Source organism: Pseudorca crassidens, chromosome 10, assembly GCF_039906515.1.
Source record: "Pseudorca crassidens isolate mPseCra1 chromosome 10, mPseCra1.hap1, whole genome shotgun sequence".
NCBI classification, from domain to species: Eukaryota; Metazoa; Chordata; class Mammalia; order Artiodactyla; family Delphinidae; genus Pseudorca; species Pseudorca crassidens.
This window is the reverse complement of record NC_090305.1, coordinates 54972952-54995704: the sequence shown is the minus strand read 5'-3', so window position 1 is coordinate 54995704 and position 22753 is coordinate 54972952. Positions and strand designations below refer to the sequence as shown.

Here is a 22753-nt window from a genome sequence, read left to right as displayed (position 1 = left end):
ACACTCACATGTGAATGATTGTCAGGCCTTTTAGGGAAGGGGAGTCTCGCTATTCCGTGCGTTTCACTCCTCAGAGTGAGGCTGGCAAGTTAGAGCTTTCTTTTTCGTAAAAATGTTCTTCCTCTACAGGAGGACGCCAGCTGCAAAGTCAAGAGGCAGAGTACAGAGTTAGGCATCAGTTTTTCACGGTCCTCCCGGGGCGAGAGGGTGTGGGGTGGGTTGGCCTCTCAGACTGCGTCACCCTTTCGCAGAGGGTCCCCAGGCAGGCGGGGGTTCCCTGCAGCGGGCTCTCCGCTCTCCCCGCCTCCACGCGCCCTTCCGCTCTGCCCCGGAGGCACCCAGGGAGCTCGCCGTTCGTTCGGCTCAGCCTCTTTTGGCACCGAGGCCCCCAGGTGCCCAGCACGAAGGCGGAGCCCGGCTACAGCCGCCTCCCCGGCGCCGAGTACTGGACCCCCTGGGAGCTCGGGGCCCCAGCGTTGCGGATCTGGCATCCCCAGCCTCCCTGGCTCCCCGCGCTCCTCCCTGTCTGCGCTCCGGGCGCGAAGCCTGCGACGCGCGAACAGAGCACAGCACGCGGAGCTGAGTGGCGTGCGCGGCGCAGTGGCGCGGGCACCCCCGATAGCGGCACAGCCAGAGCCCGCGCTCCAGCCAGCGGCCCATGGACGTCCGGACCATGTCTGCCAAGGGACCCGGCTCCCGCACCCGGCTCTGGGCGGCGGCGCTGCTCCTGCTCGGCCTGCCAGGGCTCTCCGTGCGGGCGGAGGGTGAGTGTCTGGGGAGTGCCCGCGAGGCGGCGGGCCCGGGGTGGCGCGTGGGGAAAGTGAAGCTCGCCGGGGCTGCCCCCTCGGACGAGCCCGGAACACTACCAGCCTTGGAGGAAACAAGGAGCGCAGCTGTCCTGCGATCCCGCCTCCCTCTTGCAGCTCACCGAGTCCCCGCGCGCCCAAACGCCCCCACAGGGCCCCTGAACCACTCCTTAATGCACAAGAGAAAGCCTGTGCTTTGGTTCTGCAGGCCCACCTCTAGCTTTCCAAGATCTCCTTGAAAGGTCTTTAAAATGAAATCACGTCTAGGGTGCCCTGGAACCTCCTCTGCCGAGACATAATTTCCCACGTCTATTAAATGTGCTCCGAATGGCAAGGCCAGTGATTACAAGATTCCCTTGGCGTTTTGGCTTGGTCCGGGAAGATCTGAAAGATGAGTGGAAATCAGCTAGGCAAAAGAGAGAGGAGAGGGTCTTGGGGAGAGGAAATAGCACGTGCAAAGGTCCTGTGAGTCACAGGGGAAATGGGATAAATGACAGAGTGGCTGGAGCGGAAAGTTCAAGGTGAGGCTCTCCTTTGACAAGAAGCTAGACAGGGCTTCTCTGGTGGCGCAGTGGTTAAGAATCCGCCTGCCAATGCAGGGGACAGGGGTTCAAGCCCCGGTCCAGGGAGATCCCACATGTTGCGGAGCAACAAAGCCTGTGTGCCACAGCTACTGAGCCTGCGTTTTAGAGCCCGCAGGCCACAACTACTGAGCCCACGTGCCACAACTACTGAAGCCCACATGCCTAGAGCCCAGTGCTCTGTGACAAAGAGGATCCACCGCAATGAGAAGCCCGCGCACCACAACGAAGAGTAGCCCAGTAGTCCCCACTCGCAGCAACCAGAGAAAGCCCACGCACAGCAACGAAGACCCAACACAGCCAAATATAAATAAATGAAATAAATACATTTAAAATATAATAAAAATAAAAAACATTTTTAAAAAGCTAGAGGAAATAGGTAAGGACCAGATTTTTGTGGGTTCTGAGAACTGACCCATCTTTCGTTTGTTTTTTCAACCTGAATTCAGCTTTCAATACTTCCCTAAACTTAGCAGGATCACAGCCTTAGATCAGTTCAGTTTCAAAAAGCTAATTCAGCTGTGTTTTGATTTTGGAACAAAACCCCGTTGACTTGGTGCAGAAGGATGTAAAAGAAAAGAAGCTAGCATGTTCTCACATCCATGAGGGGTTACTAGTAAATCCAAGCTTGGGACAAATTAGATTGATGAAGGAGAAAAACCCTCAGCTGATTTAGGATGCTTTGTATATTTTAAAATGCCATCGCTATTTAGCAAACAATATTGGGTGCAGAGAGAAGATTTGACAAAAAGAACCATGATGGTTAGGGAAAGGAGAAAGCAAGGGAAAAACCTCCAGATAGTAGCTTAGAATTTTGGGTTCTCTTTGTTCTAAGTGCCAGCTTGTAGAACTCTTTGCTCCTAATTAAGGATGACTGTCTTATTTCTCCATATGGTCAGAGAGAGTGTTAGAGGGGAAAACACTGTTAACTTTAAAGGCTCCTAGTGATCACTGTTAATTTTTAATTGAGATAAAATTCATGTAAAATTTACCATTTTAAAATGCACGATCCAAGTGTTTTTAGTACAGTCATCAACCATCACCACTCTCTCATTTCTGAAAATTTTCATCACCCAAAAAGAAATCCCATACCTAGTAGCAGCCAATCCACTGTTAATTCTTTTTGTTTTAATTCACTTATTTATTTATTTTTTGGCTGCACTGGGTCTTCGTTGATGTGCGAGGGCTTCCTCCAGTTGAGGCTAGCGGGGGCTACTTCGTCGTTGAGGTGCACAGGCTTCTCATTGCGGTGGCTTCTCTTTGTCGCGGAGCACTGGGCTCTAGGCGCACGGGCTTCAGTAGTAGTGGCACTCAGGCTCAGTAGTTGTGGCTCGCAGGCTCTAGAGCGCGGGCTCAGTAGTTGTGGCTCACGGGCTTAGCTGCTCCGCAGCATGCGGGATCTTCCCGGACCAGGGCTCGAACCCGTGTCCCCTACATTGGCAGGCAGATTCTTAACCACTGCACCACCAGGGAAGTCCCTGTTAATTCTTTACTGTAGTACTTTTTGGCCTGACATTGAGTCATGAAAATTAAGCTGATTTTAAAGAATGCAAGTAGAATAAATTGGAGCTAGTATTAACCTTTGAACAATGCACACTATTGTACCAATTTTAATTCCTTTTAAAGAAATATCTCTGCAACCCATGAGGCTTTAGAGTTTCACCCCACTATAACTGCTGAAGTGGAATGTCAGATGGGTATGGATCAATATTTTGTGCCTATCTGGCTTGATGTGGGTCATAGAAAATTTAAGACAGAAATATCATTGGATAAGGAGAAAGGAACGACAGCACCAGGCATATTTTCTTGTTAACACTTGCCAGAAGTGCCTCCGTTTCTCCCTTCTCCTTTCCTTCTCCCTTCTTCCGCAATGGAGAACTATAGGTAAATTTGCTTTCAAGAAACTCCATTTGCTGAGCTCCAACTTTTATAATAGAGCCATTGAAAAATTAGAACCTATTTATGAAAGGATTCTTTTCTTTACTAAATATATGCTTAACTACCACTTTTCACATTTACGTATTTATGTGCTACAGTGATGGAAGGAGGAAGAAGAAATGTGCAGCTAAACTAATGTGTTAAGACATTTGAAGAGAGAGAATTTGGAGTTATTAAAAATTCCATAGACTTATTCAAAAATAAGTCAAACTCAAATGAAAAACATTTAGTTTTACATTGGACTAATCAGATGTGTATCTTATACATAAAAGAGACCTGCTATTGTAATTTTAAAACGCTTTTGAAACAGAAAAATCTTCACATTAACTGAATGCAAATTAACTGTTTGAGTAAAGACTGCAGGAAAAGATTCATTAATTCAACAGATAATTTGAGTGTCTACCATATACTAGGTACTGTCCTTGCTGTTGAGGATAGAGCGGTGAGGAGAAACAGGTCCTTGCTATCAGGGAGCTTAAAGTCCAATGGGGGAGAGAGTCATTAAGCAAATAATTATATGAATGAAAATGTGAACTTGCGATTTTGATAAGTGATAAGATTAAAGGATGGAGGTATTATGAGGGCATACATTAGGAGATTTTTGACTTGGCATAGGAGGATCTGAAAGATAAGAATAAACTAGGCAAAGGGGGGAAGACAGAGGATCTGGATAGAGAATAACATGTACAGAGAAACTATGAGTGGCAGAGAAAGTGGGACATGTGTTAAGAAACAGAGTGACTGGAGCCCAGAGTCCAAGGTAGAAGTAGTTTGAGATGATGCTGGGGAAACTGATATGGGGCCAAGTTTTGTTTTAATCAAAAAAAGAGAGACTGATCAGGTTTGCATTTTGAGAAGCTCACACTGAGAGTAGGAAGAATGGATGGCACCAGGGCAGGATTGGATATGGAGAGACCACGTAGGGTGCTATTTCACTTGTGCAGGTGAGAGAGGGTGGGGGTGGAGAGGAGGATGGGGTGAATGGAAAGGGTCTGGACTGAAGAGAAAAATGTGAGTCATCCATGTCAAGATGGCCTTTGAAACCATGTGTGTAAATGGAATCCTAGGGAAAAGTTTTACAATGAGAAGAGATGACCTACTTAATTTCTGTACAGATTTTTGTCACTTAAGTTAAAATGTTTTACTGCAACCTTGCTGAACTGTTCTAGTAGTTTTTCTAGTGGATTTCTTAGGATTTTCTATATGCAAGATCACGTCATTTGCAAATATAGTTTTACTTCTTTCCAATCTGGATGGCTTTTATTTCATCTTCTTGCCTACTTGCCTTGGAGAGAACTGCCAGTACAATGTTGAACAGAAGTGGCAAGAGCAGACATCCTTGATCTTAGGGGAAGGTATTCAGTCTTTCACCACCAAGTGTGATGTTAGCTGTGGGATTTTTGTAGATGGTCTTTATCAGGTTGAAGATATTCCCCTCCCTTCTTAGTTTGTTGAATGTTTTTTTAATCATGAAAGGGTACTGAATTTTGTCAAGTGCCTTTCTGCATCTATTGAGATGATCATGTAGTTTTTGTCCTTTATTCTATTGATAAGTTGTATTATATTAATTGATTTTGGGATATAAACCAACCTTGTATTCCTGGGATAGATCCCACTTGGTCATGGTATATAATTTTTTTTTTATGCTGCTGGATTTAGTTTGCTAGTATTTTTGTTGAGGGCTTTTGTGTCTATATTTATAAGAGATAATGGCCTGTAGTTTTCTTTTCTTGTGGTGTCTTTTGTCTGGTTTTGGCATTAGGGCAATGGTGGCCTCATAGAAAAAGCTGGGAGGTGTTGTTCCCTCCTGTTCTATTTTTTAGATGAGTTTATAGAGAATTGTTATCAAGTTCTTTTTAGCTATTTGGTAGAATTCATCAGTGAAGCCATCTGAACATGTGCATTTCTTTGTGGGTAATTTTAAGTTACTAATTCAATCTCTTTACTTGTTAAAGGTCTATTCAGATTTTCTATTTCTTCTTGAGTCAATTTCAGTAGTTTGTGTCTTTTTAGGAATTTTTCCATTTCATACGAGTTACCTAATTTTTGGCATACAGTTATTTGGGGGTTTTGGGGAGGATTTTTGGCCATGCCATGCGGCATGTGGGATCCTAGTTCCCCAAGCAGGGATGGAACCTGCGTCCCCTGCACCGGAAGCACGGAGTCCCAACCACTGGACTGCCAGGGAAGTCTGGCATACAGTTGCTTATAGTAGTCCTTTATAATCTTTGTATTTCCAGGTTGGAGTAATAACTGCCCTCTTATTCCTGTTTTAGTAATTCAAGTCTTCTTTTGTTTTCTTGGTCATTTTAGCTAAACGTTTGTCAATTCTGTTGACCTTCCCAAAAACCAACTTTTGGTTTTACTGATTTTCTTTATTGTTTTTCCTTCTCTATTTCATTAATTTTTGCTTTAATTCTTATTATTTCCTTCTTCTGCTTGCTTTGGGTTTAGTTTGCTCTTCTTTTCCGTGTTTTCCAACAGGTTAGGATTTTTTTTTTTTACATTTTTATTGGAGTATAATTGCTTTACAATGGTGTGTTAGTTTCTGCTTTATAACAAAGTGAATCAGTTATACATATACATATATCCCCATATCTCTTCCCTCTTGCATCTCCCTCCCTCCCAACCTCCCTATCCCACCCTTCTAGCTGGTCACAAAGCACCGAGCTGATCTCCCTGTGCTATGCGACTGCTTCCCACTAGCTATCTATTTTACATTTGGTAGCGTATATATGTCCATATATACACTACCACTCTCTCACTTTGTCCCAGCTTACCCTTCCCCCTCCCCGTGTCCTCAAGTCCGTTCTCTAGTAGGTCTGCATCTTTATTCCCGTCTTACCCCTAGGTTCTTCATGACCTTTTTTCTTTTTTTAGATTCCATATATATGTGTTAGCATACGGTATTTGTTTTTCTCTTTCTGACTTACTTCACTCTGTATGACAGACTCTAGGTCCACCCACCTCACTACAAATAACTCAATTTCGTTTCTTTTTATGGCTGAGTAATATTCCATTGTATATATGTGCCACATCTTCTTTATCGATTCATTGTTGATAGACACTTAGGTTGCCTCCATGTCCTGGCTATTGTAAATAGAGCTGCAATGAACATTGTGGTACATGACTCTTTTTGAATTATGGTTTTCTCAGAGTATATGCCCAGTAGTGGGATTGCTGGGTCATATGGTAGTTCTATTTTTAGTTTTTTAAGGAACCTCCATACTGTTCTCCATAGTGGCTGTATCAATTTACATTCCCACCAACAGTGTATGAGGGTTCCCTTTTCTCCACACCCTCTCCAGCATTTATTGTTTGTAGATTTTTTGATGATGGCCATTCTGACTGGTGTGATAGGATTTTTATTTGAGATAATTTTTCTTATTTTAATGTGGGCATTTATAGTTATAAATTCCCCTCTATGCAGTGTATTAACTGCATCCCATAAGGTTTAGCATGTTTTGCCTTCATTCATCTCAAAATATTTTCTAATTTTGTGATTTCTCCTTGTCTCATCAGTTATTTAGAAGTGCTTGGTTTCATTTCTATTTATTTATGAATTTCCCAATTTATGTTATTAATTTCTAATTCTACCCCATAGTAATTAGAGAAAATACTTTGTACAATTATAATCCTTTTAAATTTATTATGGCTTATTTTATTGCCTAGCATATGGTCTACCCTGAAAAGTGTTCCACACGCACTTGAGAAGAATGTGTATTCTGCTGCTGTTGGGTGCCATTTTATACAATCAATGTTCACTTTTATTTAACTGTGTATTGATTTTTTTCCCCCTTTCCATTCCATCTTGCCTCTCAAATAATTTTCTTTCTGCCTGAAATACTTCTTTTACTATTTCCTACAAGGAGGATCTGGTGGTGGCAAACCACCTTGATTTTGGCTTATCTGAAAAAATACATTTGTTTCATCTTTGTTCTTTGAAATATATTTTCAGCGAGTACAGAATTCTAAATTTGCAGCTATTTTTTGCTAGTAATTGTATTCTTGCTTCCATTGCTATTGTTTTAGAAGACAGCAGTCAAACTGCTGCTACTTTGAAAGTATTCTCTCCCTTCTCTCTATCTGCTTTGACAATATTTTCTTTGTCTTTTCCATTTTGCAGCATCACTGGTATATATGTATTTATAGATATTTTTCATATTGGGATTTGTTGTTGAACTTATTCAATCTATATATTGGAATATTTATCAGTTCTATAAAATTCACAGGCATTTTGTCTTCAGATATCACTTCCACCTCATTTTTTTCTCTCCTCTCTGGGAATTCTGATTAAAGTATATGTTAATCCTTATTCTTGGGACTCCCTGTGGTACAGTGGTTAAGAATCCACCTGCCAATGCAGGGGACATGGGTTTGAGCCCTGGTCTGGGAAGATCCCACATGCTGCAGAACAACTAAGCCCATGCGTCACACTACTGAGCCTGTGCTCTACAGCCCACAAGCCTCAACTGCTGAGCCCACGTGCCACAACTACTGAAACCCGTGCGCCTAGAGCCCATCTCCACAACACGGGAAGCTACTGCAATGAGAAGCCCATGCACTGCAACAAAGAGTAGCCCCTGCTTGCCACAACTAGAGAAAGCCCACACGCAGCAACAAAGACCCAACGTGGCCAAAAATTAATTAATTTTTAAAAAATCCTTATTCTTTCCTTCATGTCTCTTTATTATCTTAATATTTTCCATCTTTTCTTGTTCCTTTACTACATTTTGGATGATGTCTTCTGATTTCTTTTTTTTTTTTAATATTTACTTATTTGGTTGCACTGGGTCTTAGTTGAGGCAAGTGGGCTCCTTAGTTGCAGCAGGTGGGCTCCTTAGTTGCAGCTCACAAGTTGCGGCTTGCCAGCTCCTTAGTTGCAGCACACGGGCTCCTTAGTCGTGGCATGTGAACTCTTAGCTGCGGCATATGCATGTGGGATCTAGTTCCCTGACCAGTGATTGAACCTGGGCCCCCTGCATAGAGAGCATGGAGCCTTAACCACTGTACCACCAGGGAAGTCCCCTTCTGCTTTCTTTTTCAAGGTTAAGTTCTTTGTTTAAATGTGTCTGATATTCAGCCAAAAACATTTATTGCATTTTAAATTTATCATTGTATTTTTAATTTCTAGAAGTCCTATTTTGTGCTTTTTCAGATCAGCTAAGCACTTTTTATCATTTCCTATTCTTCGCAGATATTTTCAAACTTGTCTTTCATTTCTTTAAATATAGTAATCATGACTGTTCTATAATCTGTGCCTGTTAATACCAGTATTGGACTTATTTTTAGGTCAGTTTCTGCTACATGTGGTATCTGTTGCTTCTCACTCATGGTGCCTTGTTTCCTTGTACACTTCACTGTTTTTTACTTCGGTGGTCATAGCCTTTGAATAAGTATTTGTATGGGATTTCCTGAAGCATAAAATGGAGGGGTTTTTTTCCTCCAGAGAGGAGTTAGTTACAATTTTTCCTATCAGGTGTCTGGATAAATGTCAGTCTCAGGCCACTTTAAGCTAAATCCATGGCTTGAAGTGTCTTAGACATAAATTTTTGTTAGAACTACAATTCCAAATCAGGATTAGCACTTGGCCTCCTAACACCAAGACACCTCATCCAACAGTTCTTGAGAATGAGGGAAGGGGATATTTTCTATCCTTGTTCACTCTTATCTTGAGACTATATATGTATACCGTATCTTCTTTATCCATTCATCTGTTGATGGACACTGAGGATGTTTCCATGTCTTGGCAATTGTAAGTAATGCTGCTAAACATCTTTTTAAAAGGAAGATTTGAAGGGCTTATCCAGATAAACATGCCAGAACAGGCAGTTAAATTTTTTTTTAAGTTAAAAGGTAAAAATAGATTCAAACACCAGTGTAACTGTCATCACAGTCCGGGGACGAATGCAGCGAGGTGGTTGCTGCACTTGGATCTTTAGGCAAGTGGGAAACTACAGTTCTGATGGGCATCTGCCAGAGGGTGAGTTTGCTGAGACTAAATTCCCGTGGATCCTAGAGTCAGCCTGTGTCCATGCTTGTCCTCACACAGGGAAGCTCTTTGTGCTGGAGTCTCAGAATGGCTCTCAGGGCCTGGAACTAGAGGCCGCTCGGCTTTCCTGCAAGAGCAGAGGCGCTCACCTGGTGTCTGCGGACGAGCTGCGGAAGATGGTGCGGGACTGTGCCTTCTCCGTGTGCACCACAGGCTGGCTGGCGGACGGCAGCCTGGGGTAAGTCAGGCCAGCTGGGGGCTCTCCTGCCAACTCACCCCACCTTGCCATCAGGGCTGATACGGGGCTCAATAGAGGTGCCAGGATAGACAGAGTGCAATGGGCTGTGGCTTCCAGTATATTCTTATTTTGAGTTAAATATAAAAACAAAATGTTAAACAAAATATAAAAACAAAAATGTTAATAAAAACATTTTTCTGGGGTTCTGTCACAGTTTCTTCCTCTTTGTTATTCTGAATTTCCTTTTAAGTTACAAAAGAAAAAATGCTTGTAAAAATTTCAAATAATACAGATATATATAAAGTGCAAAGTGAGTTTCTCTCTTCTTCCCCACCTCAGAGGTAATGACTCTTAACTACTTGATATATATTCTTTATCTCTTTTTCTCTGTGGATATTCATCTGCATCCATAGGAAGAGGAAGACGGTATTGAGGTTTTAAAATATAACCACGAGGGACTTCCCTGGCGGTCCAGTGGTTAAGACTCCGCGCTTCCACTGCAGGGGGCACGGGTTCGATCCCTGGTCAGGAAACTAAGATCCTACATGCCCTGTGGCGCAGCCAAATAAATAAAAGTTGAGAGTCAACAGATCCATTTTAAAAAATGATAAATTTTAAAAAATAAAACAAAATATGGCCACAAATTCTTTCACATTGCTCCCATTGAGAAGTGGGGTTTATGTCCTCTCCCTGTGAATCAGGGACAGCATAGTCCTGCCTCGACCAGTAGAATACAGCAGGAGTGATACTGTGTGACTTCTGAGGGTAGGTCGGAAAAACCCATGGTCAGATTTCCGGGGACACTTACTTTTGAGATGCTATCTATGAAGTCCTAGGAAGCCCAGGCCACATGGAAATGCCTTATGTATGTACTCTCACCAATAGCCCCAACTGATGTCCCAGCCAATAGCCAGCATTAACTAGCAGAAATGTGAGTGCAGATGCCTCCAGGTGATTCTAGCCCCCAGCTATTGACTTAGGCAGCCTGTGAGTCTTTCCAGCTCAGCCTTAGACATTACAGAGCAGAGACTAGCCTTTCCCGTTGTGCCCTATCTGAATTCCTGACCCATGGAATCCTTGTGGAGAAGTAATTCTGTGGCCAGCTAGGAGAAAACATCCCATTAGTGCTGTTAACTACTCGATCAGTCATAAACAGAGAAGGCAGGAGCCATTCCACGTTTTCCTTCATGCCACAGGAATGTGAAAGAACAAATGGGCCCTGAAAACTACTTTGCTTGATAATGACCCTGAAGGTGTCTGGCTGGGAGATGGCCATAGGAAACACACGCAACCATGTTGATTCACATCTCCAAAGGTGCCACATGTAAAGCAGCAATTGAATAAAGAGAACAAATGAGGTTACTTCCAAAGCTTTTCAGTGAATCTGGAATTGTAGCCTCTCTGCTTTATATTTCACATCCAAGTTCCTAAATAGACAAAGTACGTCCCACGTATGCATGTTTCCATAACGTAGTCAAGTGTGGATATTTTTCATAACTCTGTCACTATCATTATATCAGATAACCAGGGTATTCTGAAGATTCTAAAGAGCCAGCTTGGAGCCAGGCTTAGGTCTCCCAGGCATTACAAATTGAAACTGAGTCATTGGAAAGGTTTGTCCTCTCTGGGTTTCCTGTAAGGTGTTAAGACATGTTAGTGGATCTCTAACTTGCTTAGATGCTATTTTTTGTTGTTGTTGTTGGCCACACCGCACAGCTTATGGGATCTCAGTTCCCTGACCAGGGGTGGAACCCCAGCCCTCAGAAGTAAGAGCGTGGAGTCTCTAATTCCCTTAGATGCTATTTCTTTAAAGTAAACACACTTACTTGATATATTTACTACATGACATATTAAAATAGTTTTCCATGTTAATGTTTCTGGAACCAAGAAGTATCTGACCATTAGTATGGACATTTCACTGTGCATCTTTCCTGCACAGCCATCTCCCCTCCCCACCAAAAACTAACTATTAAATGCATGGCGCATCTTGCAATTGATGGCATAGTAGCTACATAGATCTGATCTGTATCTCCATGAATTTATATTCAGTATATACATATATCTAGAAGATGGAGATCTAGAATGGTGAATCTAGAATTTGGGGCTATTTGTCTTCTGGGAGCTTTTACAGATTTCATAAAGCGTGTCTGAAAAGCTGAGAAGCGACTTATATAGCCTCATAGGACTAGGAGAACAGAGATTTGAATTCAGGTTTTATGTATGTGGGGACCAAGGGAATCCTTTTGCTTAGGGTTGGAACATTGAAGGGCTGTACCCTAGGAGTCATAGTAAACTGGAACAAGTACACAGGCCCTCAAAGGAGCTGCAGCATAGCGTCGAATCCTCTGAAGCCATGAGTTTGGATTGAGATGATACTAGAGTTCCAGTGTTCCAGATAGGTAGCAGAACTGATTTTAAAAATCTTCTCTGGAGGAAAATAGTATTATCCTAGACAATTTATTTCCACAAACTATTTTAGCAAATATAGGATTTGTCAAGCAAAACAAAATAACCAGTCACGTGAGGAGACAAGGCAACAAGATAAAGATAGCCAATAGAAACTCTAGATGTTAACACTGGTAGATGCAAACTTTAAAAGAACTCTTTAAAATGTTCAAAGATACAAAAGACAAAAAGGAGAATTTTGGCAGAAGACTGAAAAGTATAAAAATAACCAAATGAAAACTCTAGAAATGAAAAATACAGTAGCTGAAATTAAGAACTTAATGGATGGATCTAACAGCTGATTTTTTTTTTTTTTTGCGGTATGCGGGCCTCTCACTGTTGTGGCCTCTCCCGCTGCGGAGCACAGGCTCCGAACGCGCAGGCTCAGCGGCCACGGCTCACGGGCCCAGCCGCTCCGCGGCATGTGGGATCTTCCCGGACCGGGGCACGAACCTGCGTCCCCTGCATCGGCAGGCAGACTCTCAACCACTGTGCCACCAGGGAAGTCCCCCAACAGCTGATTTTAAGAGTCAAAGACAAAATTAATGAAATGGAAGGTATTTCAGAGGAAGATGTCCAGAATAAAGAACAGAAGAAAAAAGGATGAAAATATAGAAGAAAGAGTACAAGGCAAAGAAGATGCATGTAACTGGAATTCCAAAAGGAGAAAAGAAAGAAGACGAAGCAAAAGCAATATGAGACTTAGCTACAACTGTGGAAAAACATCCACTCACAGATTCAAGAAGCCCTACAAAGCCCGAGTAGGATACATAAAATAATTTCACAACTTGGAACGACATGGTAAAACTGGTAAAAATCAAATATGAAGAAAAACTATTAAAAGTAATAATAAGAAAGAGTACCTTCAAAGGAGCAACAATAAACTTGACAATGAAAGCCCCAAGACGACTGAATGAGGCCCTCAAAGTGCTGAAAGGTAATTACTGCCAACCTAGAATTCTATATCCAGAGAAAATATCTTCCAAGAATAAAGGTAAAATAAAGAATTTTCAGACAGACAAAAGGTGAGAGAATTCATCATACATGATCTGCACTAAAAAAAACCCAACACTGAAGGGTGTTCTTCAGGCAGGAGGAAAATAATTGCAGGTGGATGGCTGGAGATGCCAAAAGGGATGAGTGGAAAAAGTAAATATGGGGGTGAATTGGAATTATGTACAGATGGTCCCTGACTTACGGTGGTTCAACTTACAATTTTTTTTAACTTTATGATGGTGCAAAAACATTATGCATTCGACAGAAACTGTTCTTCAAATTGTGAATTTTGATCTCTTCCCAGGTTAGTGATATACTGTCTGATACTCTCTCATGATGCTGGGCAGTGAAGTAAGCTGCAGCCCCCAGTCAGCCTTGTGATCATGAGAGTAAACAACTGATACACTTATAACCATTCTGTACCAAGACAACCATTCTGCTTTTTCACTTTCAGTACAGCATTCAATAAATTACATGAGATATTCAATGCTTAATTGTAAAATAGACTTTGTGTTAGATGATTTTACCCAGCTGTAGGCTAAAGTAAGTGTTTTGAGCACATTTAAGGTAGGCTAGGCTAAGCTCTGATGTTCAGTAGGTTTTGTGTGTTACATGCATTTTTGACTTACCATATTTTCAACTTACAATGAGCTTTTGGAGATATAACACCGCTGTAAGTTGAGGAAGATCTATAATTATATACAGCAGTAACAGTAATACTAAACACTAAAAAATGGTATATCAGTCAGGAAGTGTTTTAAGTATGTTAATACATAGTATTTTAAATTGTGTTGTTGGGAAAGAGAGTAAAAGTAACATTAGGGCTTCCCTGGTGGCGCAGTGGTTGAGAGTCCACCTGCCGATGCAGGGGACACAGGTTCGTGCCCCGGTCTGGGAAGATCCCACATGCCGCGGAGCAGCTGGGCCCGTGAGCCATGGCCGCTGAGCCTGCGCGTCCGGAGCCTGTGCTCCGCAACGGGAGAGGCCACAACAGTGAGAGGCCCGCGTACCACACACACAAAAAAAGTAACATTAAATTTTAATAAGTCAAGGAAGAGTGTTATAACCTCTGTGGTAACCACTAAAAGAATAGTAAAAGAACATATAACTTCCAAACCAATACAGAAGAAAAAGAGATTGCCAAAAAGGAATTCAAACAATCAAAATACGGGAAAGAAAAGAGAGGAAGAAAGGAAGAAGAATGGGCAGAACTAATAGAAATATGGCAGATTTAAATTCAAAGAGATCTGTTATTAAATTAAGCAGATGTGATGCTCTAATTAGAAAACAAGGACCATCAGGTGGATTTTTTAAAGTTCTACTATTTGCTGTTTACAAAAGATATCCTTAAATAAATCATGGGGCAAAAATAAATTATAATGGAAATTTACATACATGTAGAAATGAATGATATTAAAATATAACATACTCAAACTCATGGGATGCCACTAGTGCTATACCTGGAGGAAAATGTAAAGCGTTAAATGCTTGTGTTAGAAAAGCAAAGAGGCTGAAGGTTCATGAACCGATGATCCATCTTAAGAAATCCGAAAATAACAGCAAAACAAACCCCCTCAAAAGAAGACAACTAATAAAGAGAATTTTATGAAATAAAAACCAAGTGTATACTAAAAGAGATCAACAATGTATTGCCCCTGAATCTTGAATTGATATATGTAACCTCAACTCAAGCACCACCTATAACTTCCTGCTTTTAGACTTCTGGGGAGAGTATTGATACTTCATCATATTGATACTTTCAGCCAAAACTCAATCAGGAAAATCTCTGCTGATTCAGAGCTGACAGCAGAAAAGAATTCTTTCCCAGTTTTGGTTAGTTCTCCTAACCCAGTGTCTTCTTTGTCTGTTTTAGGACAACCATGTGTAGCAAGGGGAGTGGTGAACAGCAAATCATGAGAGCTATCGATGTGCGAATTGAAAGCAACCCAGTTCCTGGTGGCACATACAATGCCCTGTGTATTAAGGATGAAGGTCAGTGCCAGAGCCTTTGTAAAGGTTTCAGAGGGTGTGCTCGTGGGGGTTGACCTCTTAGGTTGTGTTCTCTAGAAACTGACCTTAAGATGAGGATACACTGAACATCATGAATCAGGAAGACTTCCAAAGAAAAGCCAACATGGCAGTGGGGAAGTGGACAGGGAAAGGAAGGGGGAAGGCAATGGTGCAGCACTAAGCAAAGTCCACAGTGGCTGTGAGGTGGGGGGGTAACTTTGGCTCAATCCTGCAGGGAATCTCTGGAGACAGTGACCACAGGTCACCATGGTTTCCTGATCAGGGGTGAGAGAACAGGGGTATTGATACCACTGAACTTGTCAGTCATTGTGTAAGGGCTTGCTTCAGGGAGATATAAATTCCCAGACTCTTCTGGTTTTCAGTGTGCTCAGACAAAGAGTTATGATAGCTGAGTCACCCTCCAACAAAGATGCACAGATGCTCACCCAGAGCCCCTGTGCATGGGAATGGTAAAGGGATCTAGGAAATATGGACAGACCCCTGACAGCATGTGCTGCAGCTGCTGATACCACTTACCCTTTGGTCTGTCTTCATGGTGGAAATTTTTCTAAAAAGAAAAAAAAATCCTTTTTTCCCAAAAGGAAATTTATAGGATTTAGGAAACTGCTCCTAGAAAGAAAAATACAACTTCCTTCTGGGAAATCAGCTGAGTAGTGAGGAGAAAACCATAAAGGAGTCTCCAGGGCAGCGTTTCATGTGCACTGGAAAAAGTACACCTTCATTATCAGAAATATATGCTGCTGAAAGGGAATGTCCGTGAAAATGGGGAGAAAGCAAGCTGCTTACTCATCAGTCATAGAAATCAGCACAGGTACTGCCAGGCTACACACCGGTCTCATCTGGGAAGTTTTAAGAACTACTGATACCTGGGTGCCAGCCCTAAAGATTTGGATATAAATGTTCTGGACATTGGGTTTTTTTTAAGCTGCTCAGTGACTATAACATGTAGCCCAGTTTGAGAATTAGTTCTCTAATGCAGAGTTTCCCAAAGCTCTCTGATGATAAGAAATACCAGATGAACTTATTAGAAATGCAAACCCTCAGGCTACATCCCAGAGGCACCAAATCCCAATCTCCAGGGAAGGGGTCAGAGGAGTTGGCAAATCAAAGAGCCACAGTGAACCCCACAGCCCTGGCTGGTGCTTGTTAGATGTTTATTGGCGGTAGGCTTCTCTGCTGCCATGGCATCTCCCTCCAGGAAGGGTTGTACATTTGCTGATTGCAGTCAAGCAACTGAAAGATGTGGTCATGGAAAGCCCCGGGGGAGAACAACATCCATGGTTTGTTTTTTAAAAAAAACCACATAAGTAAATGAAAACAATCCTTTGAATCTCAAACATAGGCAAAGGTTCAGATCCCTGAGGGAGACAGGACAGAGCCAGAGGAAAACCAGCATGACCTTCTTTCTTTAGTGATCTCAAATGGATACGTGGAGCTTCTGAGTCTGATCTCTTTCCTCCCATGAACAAGAGGTAGCAGCTAGCTTTTGCTGTGTAACATACCACCCCCAAATGTAGTGGCTTAAAACAACTGTTTGTTTAGTTCACTATTTTGGGGAGAGGGCAAAAATTTGTGTTATTCTTCTGGCCTCAGCTGGGCTCATTCACGAGTCCGCAGTCAGCTGCTGGGTAGGGGCCTTGCTTCTGGGTGTTGGCTGGATGTTGACTGGGGTGATGGGTGGGGGGCAGGCACTGAGCCATGTGTTCCTCATCATACAACAGGAGATCCTGGGCTTTCCACCTCACAAGCTTCAAACAGGTTGTTGTGTATGCAAGTGTATGCCCCTTTGCCCACAACTGTAGTGCATGAAGCCAGAGGTTGGAAACATCTGTTCACATCCTATAGGGCACCAAGTTTAAAACCATGACAGTGACTCCAAAACTGAGTTATTGCCAAACCAATAAGAGGTGCCTCCTGATATACTGCACTCAGAGGAGCACAACTTCAGTTCAGTAGTATTCCTGCCAAAGATGTGCAACCTGAATCTAATCATGAGGAAGCTTTAGCCAAACTCAAGTTGAGAAACATCGTACAAAATGACTGGCCTATACTCTTAAAAATGTCAAGGAGGGCTTCCCTGGTGGTGCAGTGGTTAAGAATCCACTTGCCAGTGCAGGGGACAAAGTTTTGAGCCCTGGTCCGGGAAGATCCCACATGCCGTGGAGCAACTAAGCCCGCACGCCACAACTACTGAGCCTGCGCTCTAGAGCCCGCAAGCCACAACTACTGAAGCCCGTGCGCCTAGAGTCCATGCTCCGCAACAAGAGAAGCCACTACAATGAGAAGCCTGCATACCATAAGGAAGAAGAGCCCCCACTCACCGCAACTAGAGAAAGCCTGCATGCAGCAACGAAGACCCAATGCAGTCAAAAATAAATTAAATTAAATTAAAAAAAGAAAAGAAAAATGTCAAGGATAAGAAAGAGAAAGAGGGAATTCCCTGGCTGTCCAATGGTTAGGACTCCGCAATTCCACTGCAGGGGGCGCAGGTTCGATCCCTGGTTGAGGAACTAAGATCCTGTAAGCCTCGTGGTGCAGCAAAAAAAAAAAAAAAAGACAAAGAAAGGCAAGGCAACTGTTTTGGATTAAAATAGACTAAAAAGACTTGACAACTAAATGTAATTTGTGATCCTAGATTGTATTTTGGACCAGGAGAAAACAGCTATAATTGATGAAATCTGAATATGGATTTAAATTAGATAACAGTATTGTATCAATGCTTAAATTCCCTGATTTTGGTAACTACTGCAGTTATGTAAGACAATATCCTTGTTCTTGGAAATATATACCAAGGTTCTTAGGGACAAAGTGACATCATATCTACAACTCATTCTCAACTGGTTCAGAAAGGAATTACAGGGACTTCCCTGGTGGTCCAGTGGTTAAGAATCCACCTTCTGATGCAGGGGACATGGGTTTGATTCCTGGTTGGGGAACTAAGATCCCACATGCCGTGGGACAACTAAGCCCACACGCCACAGCTAGAGAAGCCCGTGTGCCGCAATGAAGAGCCTGTGTGTTGCAATGAAGCAAAGACCCAGAGCAGACAAAATTAAAAAAAAAAAAAAAGAATTACAGATATAGATACACATATGTACATATTCATATATGTAAACATATACATGTATGTGTTTATGTATGATACATATTTTCTCTCTCTCTCTATATATATATATATACATATCTATATCTATCTAGAGAGAGAAAATGATAAAGCAAATGGGGCAAAATGAAAACACATTAGTAAATCTGGATAAAGCGTTTATGGGAGTTTCTTGTTTTTTAAATTTTCCTGTAACTTTGAAATTATATGAAAATGAAAATTTCCCCCCAAATGATCTACATACTCCTCCCAAAACAACAATAACAACAACAGGAAAGCACAAAACAAAACAGCAAAAATAAAAACAAAAACATGAAGCAAATCCACGATGCCTATGTAAGGACTGATGCCATTTTAGCAAGTGAGCCCTGTGTGGGAGTCAAAGCGCTCAAGAGCCCCGCATCCAGGGCAATTTGCCTGAGCCTAGCTTGCCCCCCTCCCCTCCCCTCCAGGTCAACACGGAGAGGCTTGCGTGGGGAAAACTGGAGTCTTGGTCCAACAGGGCCTGAGGAGGAGGCCCTCCCTTGTGAGGAGGCTTCAGATGGGTGATGAAGGGGCTCAGGAATGCATGCTGAGGTGGGATTAGGGTCAGAGGGCTGCTCTCTCTCGGACTTTCCAGAAAAGCAGGATGGATTCCCCATGATCCCTCAGAGAGAGAGCCCTGTCCCTGTTCCTCTGCCTTTCCTTCTTTAGAAAGAGCATGTAAATGGCTCCCAAATGGCTCTTCACTTTTCCTCAGGGGAGCCTTGTAGACAGTCAACAAGGGATTATCACAGTAAGTGAAGTAAGTCAGACAGAGAAAGACAAATACCATATGATATCACTCATATGTGGAATCTAAGATATGATATAAATGAACTAATTTACAAAAATAAAAACAGACTCACAGACTTAGGAAACAAACTTATGGTTACCAAACGGGAAGGGGGGTGGGCGAGGAATAAATTAGAGATTATTAGCATATACAAACTACCATATATAAAATAGCAGATAAAAACTACTACATATAGGGATTTCCCTGGTGGTCCAATGGTTAAGAATCCACCTTCCAATACAGGGGACTTGGGTTCGATCCCTGGTCAGGGAACTAAGACCCCCACATGCCGTGGGGCAACTAAGCCCGCACGCTGCACCTACTGAGCCCACGTGCTCTGGAGCCCGCACGCCACGACTAGAGAGAAGCCTACGCGCCACAATGAAAGATCCTGCATGCTGCAACTAAGGCCCAACACAACCAAATAAATAAATAAATATTTTTTAAAAACCTACTACATATAAAGTAGATAAACAACAAGGTCCTACTGTATATGTGTGTGTGTGTGTGTGTGTGTGTGTGTGTGTGTGTGTGTATACATGAATCACTTTGCTGTACACCAGAAACTAACATAACACTGTAAAGCAACTATACTTCACCAAGGGAAATCTGTGTGCCAAAGGAAGGTTAAGAAGCCAAGAAGAGGCTCCTGGGGAGTGCACGTGAGGTCTGGTTCAGCAGACACCCAGGTGCAGTATCACCTCTAAAGGTTGCCTTTTTCCTGATGATGCTTAATTGCACCTAGCCCTGGGCTGCTGCTTCTCTTTGGCAAGACAGGAAGCATGAAGGGTGCTAACTCCAAAAATGGCAGACATGTGCCTCATAAAGAGCCCAGAAGGAAAACAGTCTGTGGAATGTTCAGGAAGCTGCCTCCTGTGTTTCTCTTTTGAAATAAAGTTCATCGTGAATGTAGACGTTTCTCTGTTTCCTTTCAGTATTTTTGTTTCACTGACAGTGAATTTCCAGCCCTGTGGTGACCTCACTTTAATAAGTGAAATTCTTTTTAACCAACTGGATGCTGATGAAATGAGCTGCCTCCACTTGGGTTCTCTGGCTCTGCTTCTCTTGGCATCTTGTCTGTGGAGTCAACAGCATGGGGTCTGGAGGCTTCAGGTCTCCTCTCACCTTCTCCCTGTAGCACCCAAGGCTCACTAAGGGTGTGCTTCTGTTTCTCCCCCTCTAAGCCAGGGCTGGCCTGGCTGCTCTCCCCGCCAGCCCACCTCACCTTCTTAGCACTGTATTTCACCTCCCCTGCATACGTTACTCCTACCTGTATCTCCCTTAAAAATAGAAATGGAATGATTCCCTTCCTTTATGTCTTCAAGAAGAGAGCTGAGGGTCTTCCCTGGTGGTCCAGTGGTTAAGACTACACACTTCCACTGCAGGGGGCATGGGTTCGATCCCTGGTCAGGGAACTAAGATCCCCCAAGCTGCAGTGTGGCCAAAAATTAAAAGAGAACTGAATGCTCACCTCTCAGGTGAGCAGGAATTTTTGAGAGTAGCCACCTCCCAGATCTGCTTGAGGAGGCGCTGTGCCTCAAGATCAGCTTTGGGGAAATTCCAGCAACGATGGGAGACTGGAACCAATGAACTGCAATGCTTTGAGCAGCTGATAGAACTTATCCAGTTCAGGGTCTCCCGAGGGAGTGTGGAAGAGTCTGCACTCATTACCATTGACCTGGCACTGGCCAATTTTTCATTTATTTGTCCAGGGTAATGCAAAGCAGGGCTCAGACTTGTGGGTGCTTCAGATAGATAGATAGATAGAGAGAGAGAGAGAGAGAGAGAGAGAGAGAGAGAGAGAGAGAGAGAGAGAGAGAGAGAGAGAGAGGACTCCTCTCCACCCTCAAAGAGTTGACGGTGTATAAGGACAAGTAAGAGATGAGTGAGTTTCCATGGCACAGAGGAGGAAGGTAATTAGGGAGACTTCCTGAGGCAGTGGCAGCTGAGGTGGAATTTGAAGGATTTTGTTCTGTGGGGATAATGGTTAGGGAAAGGAGAAGAGGACACTGCAGAGAAAATAGCTGGAGCACGGGCTACAAATCTGAGATACCAGTGGTTCTGGGGAGACTAGCTCTGGGTGAGCCCTTGTCCTAGTGCTTCAGAGAATGAGTTGGGTTTGGAACATCCCTGGGGGCTCGAGTGGCTGCTGGGCAGCCCAGATAATCCCACTGCAGTTATTCCCAACTTGATCTATAGATTCAATGCAATCTCAGTCATAATTCCAGCAAGTTATTTTGTGGATATGAACTAATTCTATAGTTTATATGGAGAGACAAAGACCCAGAATAGCTAACTCATAATTCAAGAAGAACAAAGTTGGAGGACTGACATGACTCAACTTCAAGACTTACCTAGAGGGAGGGATAGATTGGGAGTTTGGGATCGACACGTACACGTATTTAAATTAGATAACCAACAAGGACCTACTGTGTAGCACAGGGAGGAACTCTGCTCAATAATCTGTAATAACCTAAATGGGAAAAAAATCTGAAAAGGTATAGATACATATACATGTATAACTGAGTCACTTTGCTGTACACCTGAAACTAACACAACATTGTTAATTAACTATGCTCCAATATAAAATAAAATCTTTTTAAAATTAAATTTTAAAAGACATAAAGATGCAGAAATCAATACAGTGTGGTATTGGTGAAAGAACAGACAAATATCAATGGAATCGAGTAAAGAGCCCAGAAATAGACCCACATAAATATAGTTAACTGATCTTTGACAAGGGAGCAAAAGCAATACAATGGAGCAAAAATAGTTTTTTTAATATAGGTGCTGGGACAACTGAACATCCACATGCAAAAGAAAAGAATCTAGACACAGCCCTTACACCCCTCACAAAATTTAACTCAAAACGGATCACAGACCTAAATGTAAAATGCAAAACTACAAAAATCCTAGAAGATAATAGAGGTGAAAACCTAGATGACCTTGTTTATGGTGATGACTTTCTTGATACAACACCAAAGGCACAATACATGAAAGAAGTAATTGTTAAGCTGGACTTACTTAAGATTGAAAACATCTGCTCTGCAAAAGACAGTGTCAAGAGAATGAAAAGGCAAGCCCCGGACTGGTGAAAATATCTGCAAAAGACATATCTACTAAAGGACTATTATTCAAAATATACAAAGAACTCTTGAAATTCAACATTAAGAAAATGAACAGCTCAATTTAAAAATAGGCAAAAGACCTGAACAGACACCTCACCAAAGAAGATACACAGATGGCAAGTAAGCATACGAAAAAATGCTCCACATCATATGTCATCAGGGAAACGCAAATTAAAACAACAATGAGGGACTTCCCTGGTGGTGCAGTGGTTAAGAATCTGCCTGCCAATGCCAGGGACACGGGTTCGAGCCCTGGTCCAGGAAGATCCCACATGCTGCAGAACAACTAAGCCCGTGCGCCACAGCTACTGATCCTATGCTCTAGAGCCCGCAAGCCACAACTACTGAAGCCCGCACACCTAGAGCCCGTGCTCCACAACAAGAGAAACCACCGTAGTGAAAAGCCCGTGCACCGCAACGAAGAGTAACTTCTGCTCGCCGCAACTAGAGAAAACCCACGTGCAGCAACGAAGACACAGCACAGCCAAATTAATTAATTAATTTAAAACAAAAAACCAAAAAACAATGATTTACCACTACACATCTAGTAGAATGGCCAAAATCCAGAACACTGATGACACCAAATGCTGACAAGGATGTGGAACAGCAGGAACTCTCATTCATTGCTGGTGGGAGTGCAAAATGGTACAGCCACTTTGGAACACAGTCTGGCAGTTTCTT

At 42.7% G+C, this 22753-nt stretch overlaps 1 protein-coding gene across 1 annotated transcript in view; it reads left to right on the top strand.

Annotated features, from left to right (window-relative positions):
- Nucleotides 1-446: 446 nt before the first annotated feature.
- SUSD5 (sushi domain containing 5) overlaps nucleotides 447-22753 on the top strand; it is a 39376-nt gene continuing 17069 nt past the window's right edge. The window contains exons 1-3 of the mRNA XM_067753615.1: nucleotides 447-764; nucleotides 9378-9555; nucleotides 14870-14988. Coding sequence (XP_067609716.1) covers nucleotides 659-764; nucleotides 9378-9555; nucleotides 14870-14988 — 403 coding nt within the window. The 5' untranslated portion in view covers nucleotides 447-658. The remainder of the gene's footprint in view (nucleotides 765-9377; nucleotides 9556-14869; nucleotides 14989-22753) is intronic.